The sequence below is a fragment of the Papio anubis genome, chromosome 1, assembly GCF_008728515.1.
Source record: "Papio anubis isolate 15944 chromosome 1, Panubis1.0, whole genome shotgun sequence".
In the NCBI taxonomy this organism is placed as follows: Eukaryota; Metazoa; Chordata; class Mammalia; order Primates; family Cercopithecidae; genus Papio; species Papio anubis.
Genome location: NC_044976.1, coordinates 109,565,875 through 109,585,084, shown reverse-complemented (window position 1 = coordinate 109,585,084; position 19,210 = coordinate 109,565,875). Strand labels below are relative to the sequence as shown.

The 19,210-nt window shown below is 35.6% G+C and overlaps 1 protein-coding gene across 8 annotated transcripts in view; it reads right to left on the bottom strand.

Annotated features, from left to right (window-relative positions):
* Positions 1-2,185: 2,185 nt before the first annotated feature.
* The window catches only part of CEPT1 (choline/ethanolamine phosphotransferase 1), a 46,441-nt gene continuing 29,416 nt past the window's right edge, over positions 2,186-19,210 (bottom strand). For 6 of the 8 annotated variants that reach the window (XR_002515573.2, XM_003892372.5, XM_021922090.2 and 3 more), the window contains 5 exons: positions 12,413-12,497; positions 4,839-4,970; positions 4,193-4,351; positions 3,589-3,714; positions 2,186-2,985 (listed from right to left, as the gene is read on the bottom strand). Coding sequence is in view for 7 of the 8 variants with exons in the window: in XM_003892372.5 (XP_003892421.1) it covers positions 2,866-2,985; positions 3,589-3,714; positions 4,193-4,351; positions 4,839-4,970; positions 12,413-12,497 (622 nt within the window). In the remaining variant the exon portion in view is untranslated. The remainder of the gene's footprint in view (positions 2,986-3,588; positions 3,715-4,192; positions 4,352-4,838; positions 4,971-12,412; positions 12,498-19,210) is intronic. The other 2 variants (XM_009215113.3, XM_021922077.1) reach the window with 1 other exon arrangement.

Sequence of the window (19,210 nt, the reverse complement as noted above, 5' to 3'; positions counted from 1 at the left end):
TATGTGTGTCTTTGGCTTTTACTACGGGTGGAGAATGAGGAAAATAAGGCAATGAATATGAGAATCAAGTGGACTACAAGTGGAGGACCTGGCCATGGTGGTCCTGAACCTGGGGATATGTTTGGAGTGATAGAATCATGGGGGGCAGCAGCTCTACTTCTTCTAAGAGGAAGGGTAAGAGATACTGGTAAAAGCAGCAGCAGCACTCGACACAGGGCATCCAAGTCCTTGGTTTGGAGTCAGGTGTGCTTTCCAGAATCCTGGGAGGAGAGGCTCTTCACTGAAAGGAAGCAGCTTCAGTCTAGAGTAATTTGAGGATAGGAATTTCAGTCAACAGCAGCCTGTGAAGAACACTACATAGCTTCCATAAGTAGGTCGGTTTCCCCATCACTTTCAGTTTGCACTAGTCCTTTACCTTCAGTCTTGGACATCCTACCTCCAACTGATCTTTATTTTGAGCAGCACAGTTCAATTCTTTAGCTAAAGATGAAGGGATCTCTGCACTGACATTCTTCCCCTTTGAGAAAAGAATCCTAATTTTAAGAGTCTGAAGGAGTTTAGTGGTCACCTAGTCTCCCCTCCCTTGATACCTCTACCGATAGTTTCTACTCAAGCATTGGGAAGCTTTTTTAGAAGAATCTTATCTTCAAAAATTCTACCTTTTTAATGCGTGTATTTGTGGCCCTCAGAAGTTCCTAAAGTCTGTACAAAGAACACAAAAGTTTCTGGAGGGTGGAACAGGGCATATTGAAGTTAAAGCCAATGTAATTTGCTTTTGGGAGTGCAGAGACCTAATGAAGGTGGCAGATGTCCCACTGTCCACACACCATGCTTAGCTACACTACTATTCTTCACAGCTTCTAGGAATTACATTTTTTTTTTTTTGGTAGTTTATGGTAGTGGTGCCTAAATATGGTTGTACCTTCAAAGGCTTCAGAAAAGGAACTGGAATCCTGAGAATCTTGTGAAAACACCCTCTAATGCCTCATCACAAATATACCAAATTATCTCCAGTGATAGGACCTGGAAATCTGTACTTTCTTAAAAGGTTCTTCAGGTAAGGTTTGCTGAGGCTTATTACAAATGTACCCTTGATTTGATGCTAATGCTGTATTTAGGGCTGAAGGATGCACACACTAAATATCTGAGTGCTTTTCAGATTCCATCTATGCTGAAAAAGAATGTAAGAGAATAAACATATTTCAATTAGCCCTCAACATCCTGCTTTAGAGCTTTAGCCCACTAAAGCCCAGTATAGTATAGGAGAGAACACTGCACCAGGTTTCAAATCTGGATTCTAATTTTTGTTCTGAAAAATGGCAACTGACACTGGCATGCCATTTAACCTCTCCAGGCCTCAATTTCCACTATAGATAATACCCGATGTGTCAGTAAGACAACTGATGTAACTTTGCCAAACAAGTAGAATTATCCTTCCTCCTTTGTCCTGCTCTGTCCTAGCTTTCAATACTTGATCTGCCCTAACATTTTCCTGTATGTACTTCTTTATCCCAGATATTGGAACAATTGCTAGCAAGGAAAGGTAATAATGGATTTTCATTTCCCAATATAGTCTGGCAAAGAAATTAAAGGTTTACTTCTCTTTGCTAATCCAATCTACACGGGATGGATGCAAGCAAGGAGCGCTCTGGCTGCCATACAAGACAGTGTAGCTACTGTTTATTCCTGATTATGGGACAGGATATAGATGAAAATCAATAATAAGACATTCATTTTAGCCAACAGTTTAAATCTTTTCTCCTGTGTTCCTCTTCTTCAAGCAACTGAATTATCTGTATAAAATGGAAACATATCTGGTTCCCATTTCAAACTATAGTACAGATACCAAAGAGGAGAGTGCCAGAAAAGGAGAGTACAAAGTAACCCCTTACAGAGGCCCAGGCACTTGCTGAAAATTTAGGGGAAGGGTCTGAGATTTCTAAGTGACTGATAATTACATAGGTGATGACTACAACACAAAAAAACCATTGACAGGGAAGATGAACATAGTTCTCCTTTTTAAAGTCAAAGTTTCTACAAAATAGAAATGTCACAAGACACATTAGAACAATGCAGTGGACCAAATTTTCTTATTTATTAAAGAACAGAAATAAATTTTGCTTAAATTTAAAAAAATAATATTAAAACTTAGTTTATCTTTTCACTGAATAAAACTGAGAAAAAGTTGGCTTTCAGATCATATATTTATTTAAAAAAATAAAATGGGAAATTGACAAAGTTACCACATTATTCTGCATGCTAACAGGATTTCCCAAGCCTGTGAGAGAATCATTTCTTGAGCAATTAAAAAAAAAAAAAAAAAAGAACTTCCTCAACAATGTAAAAATAGGAAACCTTTCAATCCAAATTCAAGGTCTTTATTACTAGTTCCACCTCACAAGCTAGTGGGATGTATCTGTGTCACAAGCTGAACTCCTTAGTAAAGAAAGCTTGAGAAGACACTAAACAAGGATGTTACTAAAAGACGATGATTTGTTAAAATTATAAAGCAATCATCTTTTGGCCTGCAAATAGTCAACATTAGAACTCTTCACCACTGTGGATCTGGCTCCCCATCACAATGTTATTCTGAATCCAGGATAATTACAATCACATGGCATTTTTTTCTGCATGCTTTCTTGGCCCAAACCCTGCATGATAACATATACAATTTACAAGATGGGACTTGAAATTCCCATTCTCACACAGGATAGTTAGGGAGTGTTACCAATAATAAAGAATAAAAGTTATACAACATTGATTATTATAAATTATATTTGTTCTTATCCACCCCCATTCTCCTTAATATGTTCAGATTCCTTCCTGCAGAAAACATGGTGTTCCTATATAATACCAATTACATCATTAATGATGATTAGAATGAGCTGTAGAAACCTTGATTCTGAAGACATGTATGTGCAGGTGAGACGCAATCTGATTGCAAACACTGACACAGTAGCGGATCAAATCAAAGAAAGAGAAAACCTGGAAAGAAAAGAGACATTCTCAGCACTCGTTTAGGCTCTCCCTAAGCTTCCTGAAAGTAAAGAGGAGTGGACTCTGTTTTCTCTGCAGATTGACCTTCTATTCTAAACAATAATTCAATTTCCTCGCAATGTTTCCTTCACATACGAACTCTTTGTTAGAGAGACAGATGGCAAATATTTTAAGCTTTATGGGCCTTATTGTCTTTGAAACAGTTGCTTAACTCTGCCATTGTAGCATGAAACCAGCCAAAGACAATATATAAATGAATGGCCATAGCTGTATTCCAATAAAACTGTATTTACCAAAACAGGCTATGGGCCCACAGGGTGTAGTATGCCGATTCATGCTTTTTTACTCAGTCAGCAATTTGCAATTTATGAGCCCTGCCTGATGTAGGCAGGACTAGTAAGATTAATGCAAAAAATAAAAGGCTCAAATATAAAGTCATAGAACTCTCACACAGCCCCATTTATGTGGATTTCTGACATTCCAAATCATTACAATTATATGAACTCTCTCTCATGACTGGCTCATCAAAATAAGAAAACAAGCAACCTTCAAATCCTCAAACCATGAAATAAGACTTAGTACAATACCTACCAGGGCAATCCAAAGTACAATATATTCATCAATAAAGCTGTTAAAATACTGGTCCAGAAACAAAAGTGCCGGACCTATGAATGCTGTGTCATGCAAATGCATTTCACTTTTCGTCATGTGTGCAACCTATGAATAAAACAGAATAACGTAGGCATTTTCATAGGAGGACAATTGTGGACTACAGAGTAAATCATATTGTGCTCAGATATCAACTTCCAGTAATTATTTAGGAATAGCTGTTGAATTCCCAAAACTAAAAACCCAACAATAAGAAATGTGTCTGAGAAACCCGCCAAAAGATGCTTTTCACAAGGAGCCTTAATTTGAGTGTCCAGATTGAGACTGAAGAATGTAGATAAACTGAACAACCAAATTAAACAGTGGATAAAAGGGTGAAAAGTTGTATGTTTTCCAAGAACTTCCAGTAACTTCAAATTGTAGCTTCACAAAGGGTAAAAATAGTTCCCATGTTGATATCAAGAGATTCTGATTAGAGGAGGGCAAACTCTAGAACCATTTAGGAAGCACAGAATAAAAACTATGGCCATAAAACCAAAATAAGATAAAAGTGAAAAACAAAACAAATAAAAACTCAGGTGCTTACCACAAGCTTATTAGTGATTTTAGCAGACACAAAACCAAATGTCAGTATATAAAGACAGGGATGCTTTTCAAAAAGCTGAACTGCGGATTTCTTGTAGATCATTGCAGCTAATGTAATCACTGATCCAATATGGAGAAAAGGAGAAAGGACACTTGTTCCCTGTACAGAGTGAAGAGAAGAGTTAATAGTATTCAGTACTCATCAGATACTGCATGGATCTGCTCCAGAACAGTTCAACTCAAACTTCCAGGAACCTCATGGTACCTGATAGGCAGTAATTTCTATAAATCACAAACTAGAAGAGCTAATGAAAAGTAGCAGCATAAATTGATTAGGCACAAACTGAAGATTTCACTTGAGAGACCAGGCTTATTTTTACAAAGCAGCTCATACTTTAAAAAACATGTGAATAAGTGTGTGTGTGTGTGTGTGTGTGTGTGTGTGTATGCATAAAACTATGACTATATAAAGCATATAAATGTGGGTAAGTATATATAAAATTGAAGTTTTGAACATTAGTTTCTTTAAAGGCTATGTATAAATTATACATTAACAAATGATTTTATACATTTGAAATAAAAAACAAAATGACAACAAAACCAAATCCTAGTGTAAACAAGTGTTGAAAATCTTAAGGCATACTTACTGCTATTGTGGATCCATTTTTGCCAACACCACCTGTGAAGATCACACGGAAGTAATTTGTACAGGAAAATATGGTCCCTGCTACAGTACAAAGTGCAGGAAAAATTTTCATTTGAATATTCAGCACTGGAATCTTTAATGGGTAGAGAGAGAAAACAATTAAAACATATACAAACTAAAATAAGAAAACAGTCTAATATTTGATTCATATTCCCAAAAACTTTCCATTCCCTCCAATTACATAAATATGTAAAGTAATGAAAGTTTCCTTTTCCTCTTCGTTATAAGCAATATAGCAAGTCTCAAGAGTTGAGACTATTTAGAAATTAGTCTCACTTCTGATATCAACCTTAAAAAAAAAAAAAAACACATTCAACTTTATTAACTTGTGTCACAAGTTAAGATAGATTCACTGAATGCATCCCAGAGGTCTTGCAACAGTGAACCAGGATGTGTTCTGGCCTTTTAATAAAAGGAATGCACCTCGCCTTTTTCTTTGTATATGTTTTTGAATTCTACCTCTAAATCTGTAGAACATTCATAATTGTTGTGAGGAAGTATGAAGCATAACAGAAATGTTGCAACTAGATATAAAAATCTGCAGAGTACAGAGAATGGAAGACAAAATTTCTATTCAGAAGAGTTCCCAACTCCAAATTGTTAGGATACAGGCAGTAAAAGCAGAAGGCAACTAAGAACGCATTCACATGCAGGAGAAAAAACAGGTCAAGTACATTCAAACAGATTCTACTACTATGCATCCAAAATTTTAAAGTTTAAATGTACTTTTCAGAAAAGTGAATAATATATTCATAAAATATACAAAAAATGTATTTACCTGAAGTATGGGGGACAGAGTGGATTGATATCATGCATTTAATCTTGAAAACACAATATCCATCATTTAAAATGAAATACACTTGTACTGAATTTTAAAAATCATTTAAGAGTCTCTTCTTTTTTGCACCCCTCCCTTTAGCTTTTTTGGTCTCAAATTTTGTCCAATATGGATTGAAAAGAAAGTAACAGTAAAATAAATGATGTAGTCTAGTAATAGAAACAAATGATTATAGAAACGAGATTCCAAAAGCCCCCAATGGTTTAATAAGCCATGAGTTCTTACAATGAAAAAAATTTTTTTAAAAAAATTGAGACAGAGTCTTGCTCTGTCACCCAGGCTGGAGTGCAGTGGTGTGATCTTGGTTTACTGCAACCTCTGCTTCCTGGGTTCAAGTGATTCTCTTGCCTCAGCCTCCCGAGTAGCTGGGATTACAGGTGGCCACAACCAGGCCTGGCTAATTTTTGTATTTTTAGTAGAGACGGGGTTTCACCATGTTGGCCGGGCTGGTCTCGAACTCTTGACCTCAAGTGATCTCCCAGCCTCAGCCTCCCAAAGTGCTGGGATTACAGGTGTGAGCCACCATGCCTGGTCACAATGAAAGCATTTTAATTAGGGCTGTTTACACTTTGTACGGCTGTCATCTATCTACACTTTTAAAATCAAATAGCAAATGTGGCACTTCCTACAATATGGGAAACCTCAGTTAAGATTGGAAGACATAAATCTTAATGTTTGGATACTTCATTTCTTCAAAACTCTCAAGAACTCACTTTGTTTAGATAACTCCGTTACCTCTTGCAAAAATGCAGCTCTAAAAAAAAACTGAAATCAAATGTTCAAGTTTAAGTTGTACTGAAGCAGTGTTAAATTTTCTGAAATTAACTAGGTCAACCTAAAAGTCAAGTCCTAAACTATCCTAAATGGTTATCTTCTCCCCCTAAATCTCCAATCTCTGCAGTCTAAGTTCAAAACTTGTTTTCAATAAAGGAGAAAATCAACACCATGGTTGCTTTGAACTCCAAGAGATTTTTCTGCTCTTGTTCAATAAACTAGGGACATTGCGTTCTCAATCTGATGCACCTGGCTGAAACTCAATACTGTGGCTAGTTTCCTGGTTCCCAGACTCTCTTCCCACCCCTCCCACTTTTGACTCCACAGAGACAAAGGATCTCTCTGGCAAAGGGGAAAATACTATACTTCTCTCAGATTCCAAAAGAAGCAAAGCATTATTCTATCACAGGGGCAGCCCTGTATTAGGGGCAGGGTACTAAATGAGTACCATCTCTGTATAATAGTCGTCTGTGTCATAAATGAACTGAATGAGAGTCATAACTGTATTTATAATTTGGTGAAATTGCCTTGGGATCGTAAAAATCGTTGCCTTTTGAAAGAATAAACACAAACATTAGAAAAGCCAGGAAAATTAGTACATGGCTTGGATTACAAAGGAAGCAAACTAGGAGCAAAGCATCATAGATTCTTAAGGTTCTCATCACTTTTGTCATATATGTTAGCTACATACACCAAAACATAAGCTCCTGAGTGATGCATTTTGTTTGAATTGATTTTGTACACTCTCTAGAGCCCTGGTTATTGTAGGTGGCTCAATACATATTTGTTAAATGAAGACTAAAATCTCCCTTTCTCTTACTTTCTATGTAGAAGTCCTGTTTTGGGAGAGTATGAAGAAACATCTAGCCCCTACATTAGCAATGAAATGAGCTACCAAGAAAATATGAGGCAAAGTGAAGAAAAAGCTCGAGTCAAAGGAATCCCAAGTCTCAGCAGGTGATCCTTTAAAAACTGACACTACTTATAAAAAACACAAAGTGTTGCCATTCTCACCCCACACTTAAGATCAAGGAGGGTGGCACATTCTGTCTTTCCCTCAGGTCAAAAAGGACAGGCACATTCTGTATTTCCCAACCTTTTTCTTTCTGTCATCATCTTGGAACTCATCAAAGGTGGCCGAAGTGCATCCACTCTTTAGAAATAGCCAAAGAGCTATACCAAAGACATCTTTATGTCAGGACTGCTTGCAGTTTCAAGTCTTTAGGAGTCGGGAAGAGTAAGAATTCCTTTGGGTCATGGTGTCTGTCCTATAGCCAGGTGAAAACTCTTCAGACTCATACCATGAAGGTATGCATCCAAATAATAACAATGTAATGTAATTCACTTTTTAAAAGGTTACAGATAGAAAAAGAAAATCTTAAATTATCAGTATCTTTACCAGATTACAAAGGTCATGTTTTCTGGTTCAATAGTTTGTATTAATGCAGACTACTATCAGTTAGTAAACTTTGACTAGTTTTCTTATAAGCATGATAAAATGTCCTTATAGGCTTTGTACACCAGAGCAGAAATAAAAAGTATCATTTTGAGATTAGACACTTTCCTCAAAGAATGTGGGAATGCCTGTTTGTAAATCATTTTAATGTAAATGAATTCCATCAAAATACAGCAAATGTTAACATAATTACAGTGTCCACAAAGGAAAATCACCCTATCAGAATTATTTAAGTGTAAAGGCATTTTAACGTCTTGTAGTTCAAGAATGAGATATCAATTTATACTACATAGAAAGTCTTCAGTCTGACCAAATGAATCCTGAAACTTCACCTGCAATAGTAACACTCACCTAGTTGCCTTAACTGAATGCCAGAAAGTCCCTTGTGGCTTAATACAATTTGATCAATTACTACATTTACAAGACTCAAGCATCAGTAAAAGTAACCATGAGTTGATTATATGTAAGTCTTTTCCAAAGTAAGAATATATTCTTTTCTGTTTTTTTAAAGAGTGATAGGATAGAAGATAGTTCCAAGGCATTCTAAAAGGAATGTCTTTTGGGGAAGCAAAAAACAAAAAAATATGCTTTTTGTTTCTTGCAATGTATAAAACAAGCACTGACTTTTATGGATGAAGACAATTTCCTTTGGGGAAAAAAAAAGGGAAAACAACAATAACAACAATAACTATAACCTATGGTAAAAACTCATCTCTTTGGGGAAAAAAATTGGCAAAGAATGGGTAATCCATATGTAATAGATGCAAATCACTTACCTTTACAAAACAGCTGATCTTCTGGAATCAGCCTTATGAAGACATCTGCACTGTTTTTATTTGTTCTGACCATAAACTTGCTTTCTAAGTGTCAGTAAAAGCCTTCTAATTTAATGAGGATTTGGAAGGCAATTTCCATTTTATGGCCTCAATCTCAGAAGAGATGTAAATTTCACACCTGAACCCTAAGTGAGTATCTCTTCTCCATTTGGCACGCAAATAAGTGAGAGCTCAATATGTAGTAATTGTTTCTGTATTAGCATAATGCAATTCAAAACAGCATATTCAGTAACGAACCCATAATGCTAAGTAAAAAGAAAAAAATAATATAGTGATCTGAGGTCAATTATGGGAATCTATATTGGGAGTTGTTTAAAAAAAGAACCTGTAATCCCAGCACTTTGGGAGGCCGAGATGGGTGGATCACGAGGTCAGGAGATCGAGACCATCCTGGCTAACCCGGTGAAACCCCGTCTCTACTAAAAAAATACAAAAAACTAGCCTGGCGAGATGGCGGGCGCCTGTAGTCCCAGCTACTCGGGAGGCTGAGGCAGGAGAATGGCGTAAACCCGGGAGGCGGAGCTTGCAGTGAGCTGAGATCCGGGCCACTGCACTCCAGCCTGGGCGACAGAGCGAGACTCCATCTCAAAAAAAAAAAAAAAAAAAAAAAAAAAGAAAAGAAAAAACAGAATATTTCACTAAGTCTCCAAATATATCACCAGAGAAGTCAGGTTGTACCCTTTTAGTTTAATGATGCTAACAGTAGGACCAAAGTGCTAACAATAGGATGAAGGGGCACGGGGAGAATCTGTTTTCCTGTTGCAACCTCACCTCACGAATCCTGAAATTAGACTGCTAGTTTACTGGGTCTGGGAACTCCATTTCAGATGTGAATCTGAGAGTTCCTCAGATAAAATATGTAATTTAAAAAGGATAGTTATATTAATTACAAGACGACAAAATATTTGATCTTTATAAAAGAAAAAATTATATCTATTATGTACATGTGTAGATTTTTCCTAATGGAAAAAGGTAAAAAGTATACTGAAGCAATTTACTACCAGGCATCACCTAAGAAATAAGGATATGTATATAATGTGCAGACAACTTCATTTACAATGTTTTATGCATTTCCATATTTACAAAAAATGATTAGGCACACAGGTTGAGCATCCCTAATCTGAAAATCCAAAATCTAAAATGCTACAAATCCCAAAACTCCTTGAGTGCCAACATGATGCCACAAGTGGAAAATTCCACACTTGACCTTATGTGACAGGTTGAGGTCAAAATGTAGGTGCACTAAAGTTTATTCAGCATCTCCAAGGGAAAAATGACCCTCCCAGTCCCCTTCATAGCTGCAATATATCTTTGTGTAAAGGCCCATATCCTGTCACGTAAGTACCCCCACAAAGGGTAATAAAATGACATCGTGCAGGCTGGACATTCCAACAGCAGGCTCTCCCCAATGCCCGACATGGGGCCAAGAACTAAGTGCATTACTGTTTTTTAATTTTGTTTTTGTTTTTTGCTTATTATCTGCTGTGTGGTATAAAGATATTGTTGAAAATGTCAAAAAGGCCTGCAGATAATTTTTGGTTAATAGTGATAACATACAGGTATTCTAGTGATGCTAGTGTGCTGCTTCACTACCCTGAACACATTATCTTTTCACTTATACGTCTTATGTTTTGCTAAATATATCTATGTGTAAATAAGTGTTAGAAAATGATTGCTTAACAGTAGTATGTAAATTCAGAGTCAGGAGTAACACTGATGCCAAACCACAGATTATCCACATGGGTGGCTAAGATAGTAACACTTTTGCTTTCTGATGGTTCGGTACACACACTTCGTTTTATCCACAAAATTATCAAAAATATTGTATAAAATTACTTTCGGGCAATGTGTATAAGATGTATATGAAAACAAATTTCATGTTTGGACTTGGTATCTCAAGATACCAAGATATCTCATTATGTATGTGCAAAGACTGTAAAATTTGAAAACATCTGAAATCTGAAATGCTGGTCCCAAGAATTATAGACAAGGGATACTTAACCTGTATAAACCAAACACTGATTTGTTTTCCAATAATCAAGCCAGAAATCCCACTTTTTGGATATTGGTATGCTGAAACTTTATGTACAAGATGTTACAAATAATTTTGTGGGGAAAATTTTGGTATACAAGGCTTATAAAAATAATAACATAGTCAAAACTTTAGGAGTGGGGGTAAGCTTTTGGCTTTATGATCTGGTTTCAGGAAAACAAAAACTATTATTTCCTTCCTATAAGGCAAAACTGTTATTAAAAAAAAAAAGAACTAGTCTACTGAAGAGCAAAAGTAATAAAATTCGTATTTCCTATGCATTAGTCTCAAAAGCCAATAGGGTCTCTATAGTGAAATCTAAGATATATAAATGAATGATATTATGTACATAACTGAATGGTTTCACAATTTTCCCAGTTGACTGTGGATTATTTTTATTCCTTCATCTCCTACCCCTTCACAGACTCATCTTCCCAACAAAAGACACTTAACAATTCATTTCTGGCAATAAATACTTCGGGTAGTGTATCAATTACACTTCCTCAAGTACCTCATTTTCCATCATAAAGTGAGTTAGGTAAGGGAAAAATGTTGCTTAGTAAATTTCCCTTATACTTTAAAATTAATCTGATTTTTAAGAATTACATTAATTTAGGTCTAGTAAATCTTTTCTTTGTTAAGCTTTCACCAAATGAATGATAAATACTGTATTCTGAAGGGGTGATGGTAGAAATCAGCAGTTAACTGATGACCAGGGGAGTACAAACTATGACAACCCAAATCTGAAAGAATACATTAAAACTGTAAGAGCAGCAACAACTTCTATTGAGTGCTTATTAATTTGATAGGCACTATTCTAAGTGCTTTAAACAATATATTAACTCTTCTAATGCATAAAATAACTATGAGATAGGTACTACTGACCTCATTTTACAGAGGAAACTAGGCCAGAGACAGTTACACAACAGGTTAAGTTCACACAGTAGGCCGTGCAGCCTGGGTCAAATGCACAGAGTCTGGTTCCAGAGCTTGTGTTCTTGGCCCCCATATTTTACTCCCTACCTCAGAGATTTGTGGAACAGAATCTGTTTGTAGGAGTGACTATATTTCAGGTAGACCTGGAAATCAAGGTCCAAGCTCATTCAAACAATCCCATGACACTGATTTCATTCAACAGGCATTTATCCTGTTTTGGAGCTAGAGTTAACTTACAATCTCAAATTTGTTATTCAGCTTTAAGTATATGACAGAGAAACTGGTAGACTCATGTAGTTAAGAAAGAGAATAAAAGGTCTAATTTAATCTTGTCACTGGTTAACTTGTTAATAGTGTCTGCTGTTTCCTCATCTGTAAAATGGGATGACAATACTAATTCAGATTCTCAATGGCCTTCAAAAATAACAGCCCTGGAATAGTCCTAACATTCCACGTAACTCCAAGTAGTAAAATTCACCATCCTCTAAAGAGAAGTTGTGTTCTACTGTTCGCTATGACTTTTCATTTTCAGAAAAAATAAAAGAATTTCACACATTACCCTTTAACTGGATTATCCCATATTACAAAACACAAGCAAAAGACAACATGCATTAAATGGGACACACAATGTGAAAAAAGTTACCATAGACTGCCAAAAAGGTGGTCCTCCAATCACTGCCAGCAAATGCATGATTATTATGAAGATTTGCACTTCAGTCACATCAATTCTGATTAGGTACAAAAAGCCAAAAGAGCAGAATTACTCACAACAATTTCAAGTTAATTACGTGCAAGCTTAGCAGCATTCCTCTATCATGCACAATAAAAAAAAAATCTCAAATATTGAGGAAAGGGGAAAAGGAGGCATCAAAAATTTGTTATGAGCAAAAATCATATAAAATCCGAAGCCTTTTAATTTAATTTGATGAATTTCAAAGAGCAATAAAAACCCCTCCTTTCCAAAGGAAATTTCTGACTCATTGAAGTTGGGCTGAAACCATAGGTTAACCTTTCCCACCAAAACAAAAAAAAACAAAAAAAAATTGAGGAGGTATTAAATTTTGAGTATCAAGCAGAGGATTACATTGCACTGCTATAAAATATGAAATCTTGAAATAAGTGCTTTGTAGTATCAGATGAAATAAATGGTGCGCTTTAACTCACTGAGACTTTGTAACACTTACTGTTCTTTAGATATATTCATTTAATGTCTGCCATTGTATAGGTGTGAAAACAAAAATCTCCTCCAGTTCTCAAATTCTTATTCTTACTAGGTTAACTACTCTAAGACTTCTGCAAAGAAGATACTGAAAGCAGCCAAGAATTAGCTTTGGGGTTGCTGAAAATAATTTTACAGTCAAGAAGAGACAAACCTCATGCACAACAGGGCAGCAGAAATTAGAAGCCTGAAAATGTGAAAAAAAGAATATGGGCAAAAAGACTGAGAAGCAAAACATACACTGTTTTTCCTTTCCTCCTGTAAACTAGCACTTTCTACAATTTTGAGATTATCATTCTTAGATTACTGATTCAAATGCCTTCTAATTTTGAGAACTTACCCTACAGATACGCTTGCACAAAATGATGTTTATACAAGGTTATTCACTATGGAATTATAAATTTACAATAGCATAATTTTAAAAAATTCCCTCAAAGGGAGTAGTTATAAAAATTATGGTACTTCCATAACATAGAATATTTTGCATCTTTTAAGGAGTAGGGCAGCTCTCTATATACTGATATAAAAAGTAGCAAAGATATAGTAAGTGAAAATAAGTTGCAGAATGTGTACAGGCTATTTTTTGTGTAAAAAAGAGATAGTATTCTACTTTTATCTTTGCCAGTAATTGCATAACAAATTTCTTGAAAGATACATTACAAACTAAGAATAGTGGCTACCTGTTGGGGAGTACGGTATAGAAACTGGCGAGCTGGGAGATAAGAATGAGGAGACTTTTCACTGTATATCTTCTTATAATGCTAGTTTTTCAACAAAGTGAATAATTTATCTATTATAAGTAATTAGTCTGAAAGTAGATAACAACAGCAAAGGGATTCAATTCCCAGAACAGAACAGAGCCTCCATTTCTAAAAATATATAAAGCAGGTAATCTGTAATGTGAGTTTAAGATACATAAGCTGTCATGCTGTGATAAATAACTGGGTTGAAACTAACGTCTTGCAACTAAAAAAAATGGGTCTTTGTTTGCCCAGGAATGTTTTTTAAACAGAAGCTTATTTAGCTGCAAACATACAGTGATGTAGTTATCTTGATATACACATTGAAAAAAAAATGGACTGAATTAGGCTAAAAAGAATCTGTAGAGCTGACCTGGTGACTGGTGTTGCCAATAAGGGGAATTACACTCAGTAGCAGATTCAGGAGACTAAGCAGGTAGGTGTCAAAGATGATCGATTCTGTCTTGGGTGGAGGAGGGTAGACATCTTAGAACATTTTGCTGGATATATGAAGTAGCCTTTTGGAAGGGGAAGGGCCAGAAGTATAGAATTACAAAATAAAAATGGAGGGAACCTCATGCAATTAATCTTTGTACCATGGATTAATATAAAAGAGAATAGGAAAAATAAAAGATCTTTACAAAGTCTCAAATTGGGATTCTCAGGTCAAGTTTTATAGAATAGTCATTTGAAACTTTCAAAGACAGAATTTTCTTAACCATTCTAATACTAACATTTTATTTAGATGAATAATGTCTTACTATTATGGAGAGAGGGCCATGAAAACTTACTTACCAGTTGGTAGTTAGTTAAGAATATTTTTTCTTATTTGTTTATCTGATTTAGAAGACTATTCTGAACTCCAGGATGAGAATCTTCTGCTGTGAATCATGAGAACTGCCTATCATAACTCCTGGAAGTGTGGTTCTAATCTTGACTGTCAATGAAAAAGGGTGCATGCAGTGCAAAGTCATTCCCAGGGATGGGAACTAAAGCAAGCTAAGAGGGACAGGTGGTAGAAATGATAAACAAGAGTTTATGATTCTGTTTAGAAGACAGCTAGTTATATGACAATTCATTCTTCCACCTTTCCCCTAAGAAGTCTCAGTATGGGCTCAATTTACTGTAACACATACTAGAAAGAGGCTCATTTTAATCTTTTTGGCCATACAGGAAATACACAGTTATTTAGAGGACAGAATATTATATAAGGGCAGGAATTTGGCATGTCTGTAATCACTTCCTTTTTATTATTATTATTATTATTATTATTATTATTATATTATTCTCTCAATCATGAGAACTGCCTATCATCAGTGGAGAATCATCAGTGGTAATATTCTCAAGTGTTGGGACTGTTCCTCAAAACCAAAACAAAGAAACTGACCACTAGTACCACACCAAGAAAAAAACAATGAAAAACAAAACCAAAAAACCCTTCAAGACACATGGGATATGTGGTCGAAGAGCATCCAAACACCAGTGATTTTTTTAACAAAACGTTTTATATGGGAAAACAAATTACTTATGTTTTGCATTAGATTTCTACAGCCTGAAGTTGTAGAGGAAGAAAATTAAATGATACTAACCACAATTTTCTATATCTATGAAGGTACATGAACATCTTGACTAGTGCTGCTTTAAAATAATTTCCTGGCTTCGTGTGGTGGCTCACACCTGTAATCCCAGCACTTTGGGAGGCCAAGGCAGGCAGATCACCTGAGGTAGGGAGTTTGAGACCAGCCTAACATGAAGAAACCCTGTCTCTACTAAAAATACAAAATTAGCCAGGTGTGGTGGCACATGTCTGTAATTCTAACTACTCAGGAGGCTAAGGCGGAAGAATTGCTTAAACCAGGCAGGCGGATGTTGTGGTGAGCTGAGATTGTGCCATTGCACTCCAGCCTGGGCAACAAGAGCAAAACTCTGTCTTAAAAATAAATAAATAAATAATAATTTCCTCTTTCTACTTTATTTTAATATAGGTTGTCAAAAGACAACAAAGAATTCTCCCAATTACTGGGGATAACCCATAATGAATATTCTCATCAGGACACACTTAAATTACTATGACAAGCCAGAAACAAACACTGTTTTGATGGCTGTCACAAAAATAAATAAAGAAGCAAACCATTCATCTGATGGGGAAGCTATAAATGTGACAGTCTGAGGTCAAAATAACCTTCAACGCCCATAATAAACTTTAGGCCAATCATTCCTTACAACACTCTAATGGTCTACTGATTAACAGAGAATAAAGTGTACTAAATGAATATGAATAAACTTCTCAACAAGGGAACAGAGCATCTCTTTAGTTGGAGTGATGATCTCAGGAGGTCTTCATCACTACAAAAAGCTTAGAAAACTCTCTGATCAAGGTAGTTACTACATCAGAAGTGCAAAATAGCTTTTAAAAGGGGGGTAGAACAACTCCAAAGTAAGTTAGCTAACTATGAGAAAAATTTCTATTTTGAAAGTTTCCATTTGTTTATCAGTGTTACCTGACAAATGCATTTGGTTTGAATTCCAGAATTCAGTTTTAATTGAGGGATGTGAAGGGATTTAAATGGCATTCTATGAAAGCTAAGCACATTAATCATCTTTCCCACAAATTTTTAATGTCTTTCCCCTCTAAAATCAGAAACAGACAATCCATTGTTCTTCTACATGTGACATATGCATTTCAAAGATACACTTGCAGTTATTTTGTAAACATAAGTATTTTTGTTAAACTATACATAGTAAATATAATTGTGTTGTAGTTTGGCAACACAATTGTTTGTATTAGTTTGGTTAACATAGAATATGCATTAGGGATAAATTCACAGTGTCAAAGAATCCCCAATTTGTACAATTTGACCTGTGAGCTATTGTTAAAGAGAAGCATTTTGTTTAAAAAAATCATCTATTTGAAGAAGTCTAGATTCTTACTCAAGGATTAGATAGCTATTAACTCCAGATTTATAATTATCTGTAAATGTATCTGAAGGTCTAGGTAACTTATGGACAACCAGAGCATGACATTCATTATAGATTCTACCAGAAATACCACGGGTGGGATGAACTGTTGGTGGACTGAAATAAAGATTACCTAGAAATTAAATATACTGATTTTGAATATTTTACTTTCTATCCTGGATAAGGGACAAACTGGACATGCTAATCTTAATATTAAATAATATTAACCATACAGCTGAGTGGTAACTTGGAGTATTTTTAATTCAAGTGTTATAAATTTGGAAAGCAGACAGCAAGACAAGTCTATTTTTGAAATAAGCTTAATTATTAAAAACACATTACCTACCACATGAATGACTACATGGATCTTCAGACTTTCTGAGAAGACTAAAAAGAAAAAGCCCATTGAATAACTCTGAGTAAGAAGAGAAAAATATAGCCAAAGGCTAGAATAGAACAAGTCCTCTAACATAAAAAGAAATAGAGTATAGGTCTCAAATTTAAGGGGCAGCCTATCTTTATCGCCTTTGAAAACAGTAAGACCCGAAAGGAGAATCCTCTCACAACCTCTGAGTTAAATAAAGGGATCATGAGCTTATTCCTCCTCTCTAACTGGCACAATAAAAAATTTGCCAACCATTAGGAGTCAGCTAAAGGTCCTAATGTAACAATAATGAAGACTTATTATATGCTTAGCACTACAGTAAGCACATTACATTCTTAACCCTTTTAATCTTGACAACCACCCTAGGAGGTAGGAAACATCACCATTTTGTAGATGAGAAAATTTAGAAAGGTCAAGTGACTTTTCCAAGGTTACAGTGAAAATAACCTTGAAGAGAAACCGGAACGTTGTTCCCATGCAGTGCTAAAACTCTTCGTATTCTAATACAATTTTACCAAAAATGCTAGAATACAACAGGAAATAGCTTATATATAGTTTACATGCTAATAAATCAAATTCATTTAGAAACAAATTATTAAGGACAATTCTTTCTGAAGGTTTTTTCCAAACTTCATAAAAAAAGAGAGTATATTTGACAATCTCATTTTAATTATCAAATCAGTTTAAGCAGTAAGTATTAAAAGCAAAAGAAAATCTCTGCAAGTTAGCAACTGGTAAAAAACAGTATATACGGAGAAAACAAAATATTTTGAAAACTTTTTTTATGATGTTAAAATGCGTTAGTTTCTAGAAACATTTTAACAGAAAGGGCTCTATAAATATAGGGTACTTTGTTATCAGAGACAAGGTGAAAGTAGATACAGTCAATATTTTGACTGTTAATTTCATCAAGAACATTGATGGAAAAGACCTTTGCTAAGTATAATCAACAACAATAAAAAAGGGCTATGAAAAATTATAAACCTATAAATCTAGACAACTGCAATGAGCATAAAGCTACAGGTCTTTGGAGAAAGTACCAGAAGACAGTGTAAGGGTAAAGGGAGACTAATGATAGACTTCTTAGTACAGTCGGCCCTCTCTATCTGTGGGTTCTGCATCAATGAATTACACCAACCACAGATCAAAAATATTAAAAGCTGTATCTGTACTGAACACATGCAGACTTTTTTCCTTGTCATTATTCCCTAAACATTACAGTATAACAACTATTTACTTGGCATTTACATTGTGTGAGGTATAAGTAACGTAGAATGACTTAAAGTATACAGGAGGATGTGTATAGGTTCTATGCAAATACTACATCATCTTATATCAGGAACTTGGGCATCCCTGGATTCTGGTATTTGCAGGAGATCTTAGAACCAATTTCCCACAGATACGGAGGCACAACTGTATTCTCCACATTCCAAGGTTATTTTGAAAAAAGATGCAGAATATCCCTCACCATGAATTTGTCCTCAAAGCCATCATTACTGCCACTGAATAACTGGATTTACAACACTGAAATACACTTTTCAGAAAGAACTCAGCCAGGCAGGCGGATCATGAGGTTAGATCGAGACCATCCTGGGTAACACAGTGAAACTCCGTCTCTATAAAAATACAAAAAATTGGCCAGACGTGGTGGCGGGCACCTGTAGTCCCAGCTACTCAGGAGGCTGACGCAGGAGAATGGCGTGAACCCGGGAGGTGGAGCTTGCAGTGAGCTGAGAGAGCGCCACTGCACTCCAGCCTGGGCGACAGAGTGAGAAATCCACCCCCCTCAAAAAAAAGAAAGAAAGTAAGAAAGAATGAACTCGGCCAACAAGGAATTCACTATTTCTGTATTATTGAAGCAATATTAAAATTTTTACAATTCTTTTTTTTTTCAGGGCAGGAGACCTAATGTAGGAAACCTAATGAACCCTTGCATTGATATAATTATCTGTCAGGTTTTCATATGAACAGTTCTCTGACATTCTCTGAACTGCCAAATAAATTGAATCTAAGCCCTATTTTTTCTTATGCTAAAGTGTGAATGATTCTGGACTATCTCACTAGGAATACATTTCCTAACAATGTTTTTAAAAGCCATAAGGTCAAAATTGCAGTTATAAGAAGAGAAAGAAGGGTGAA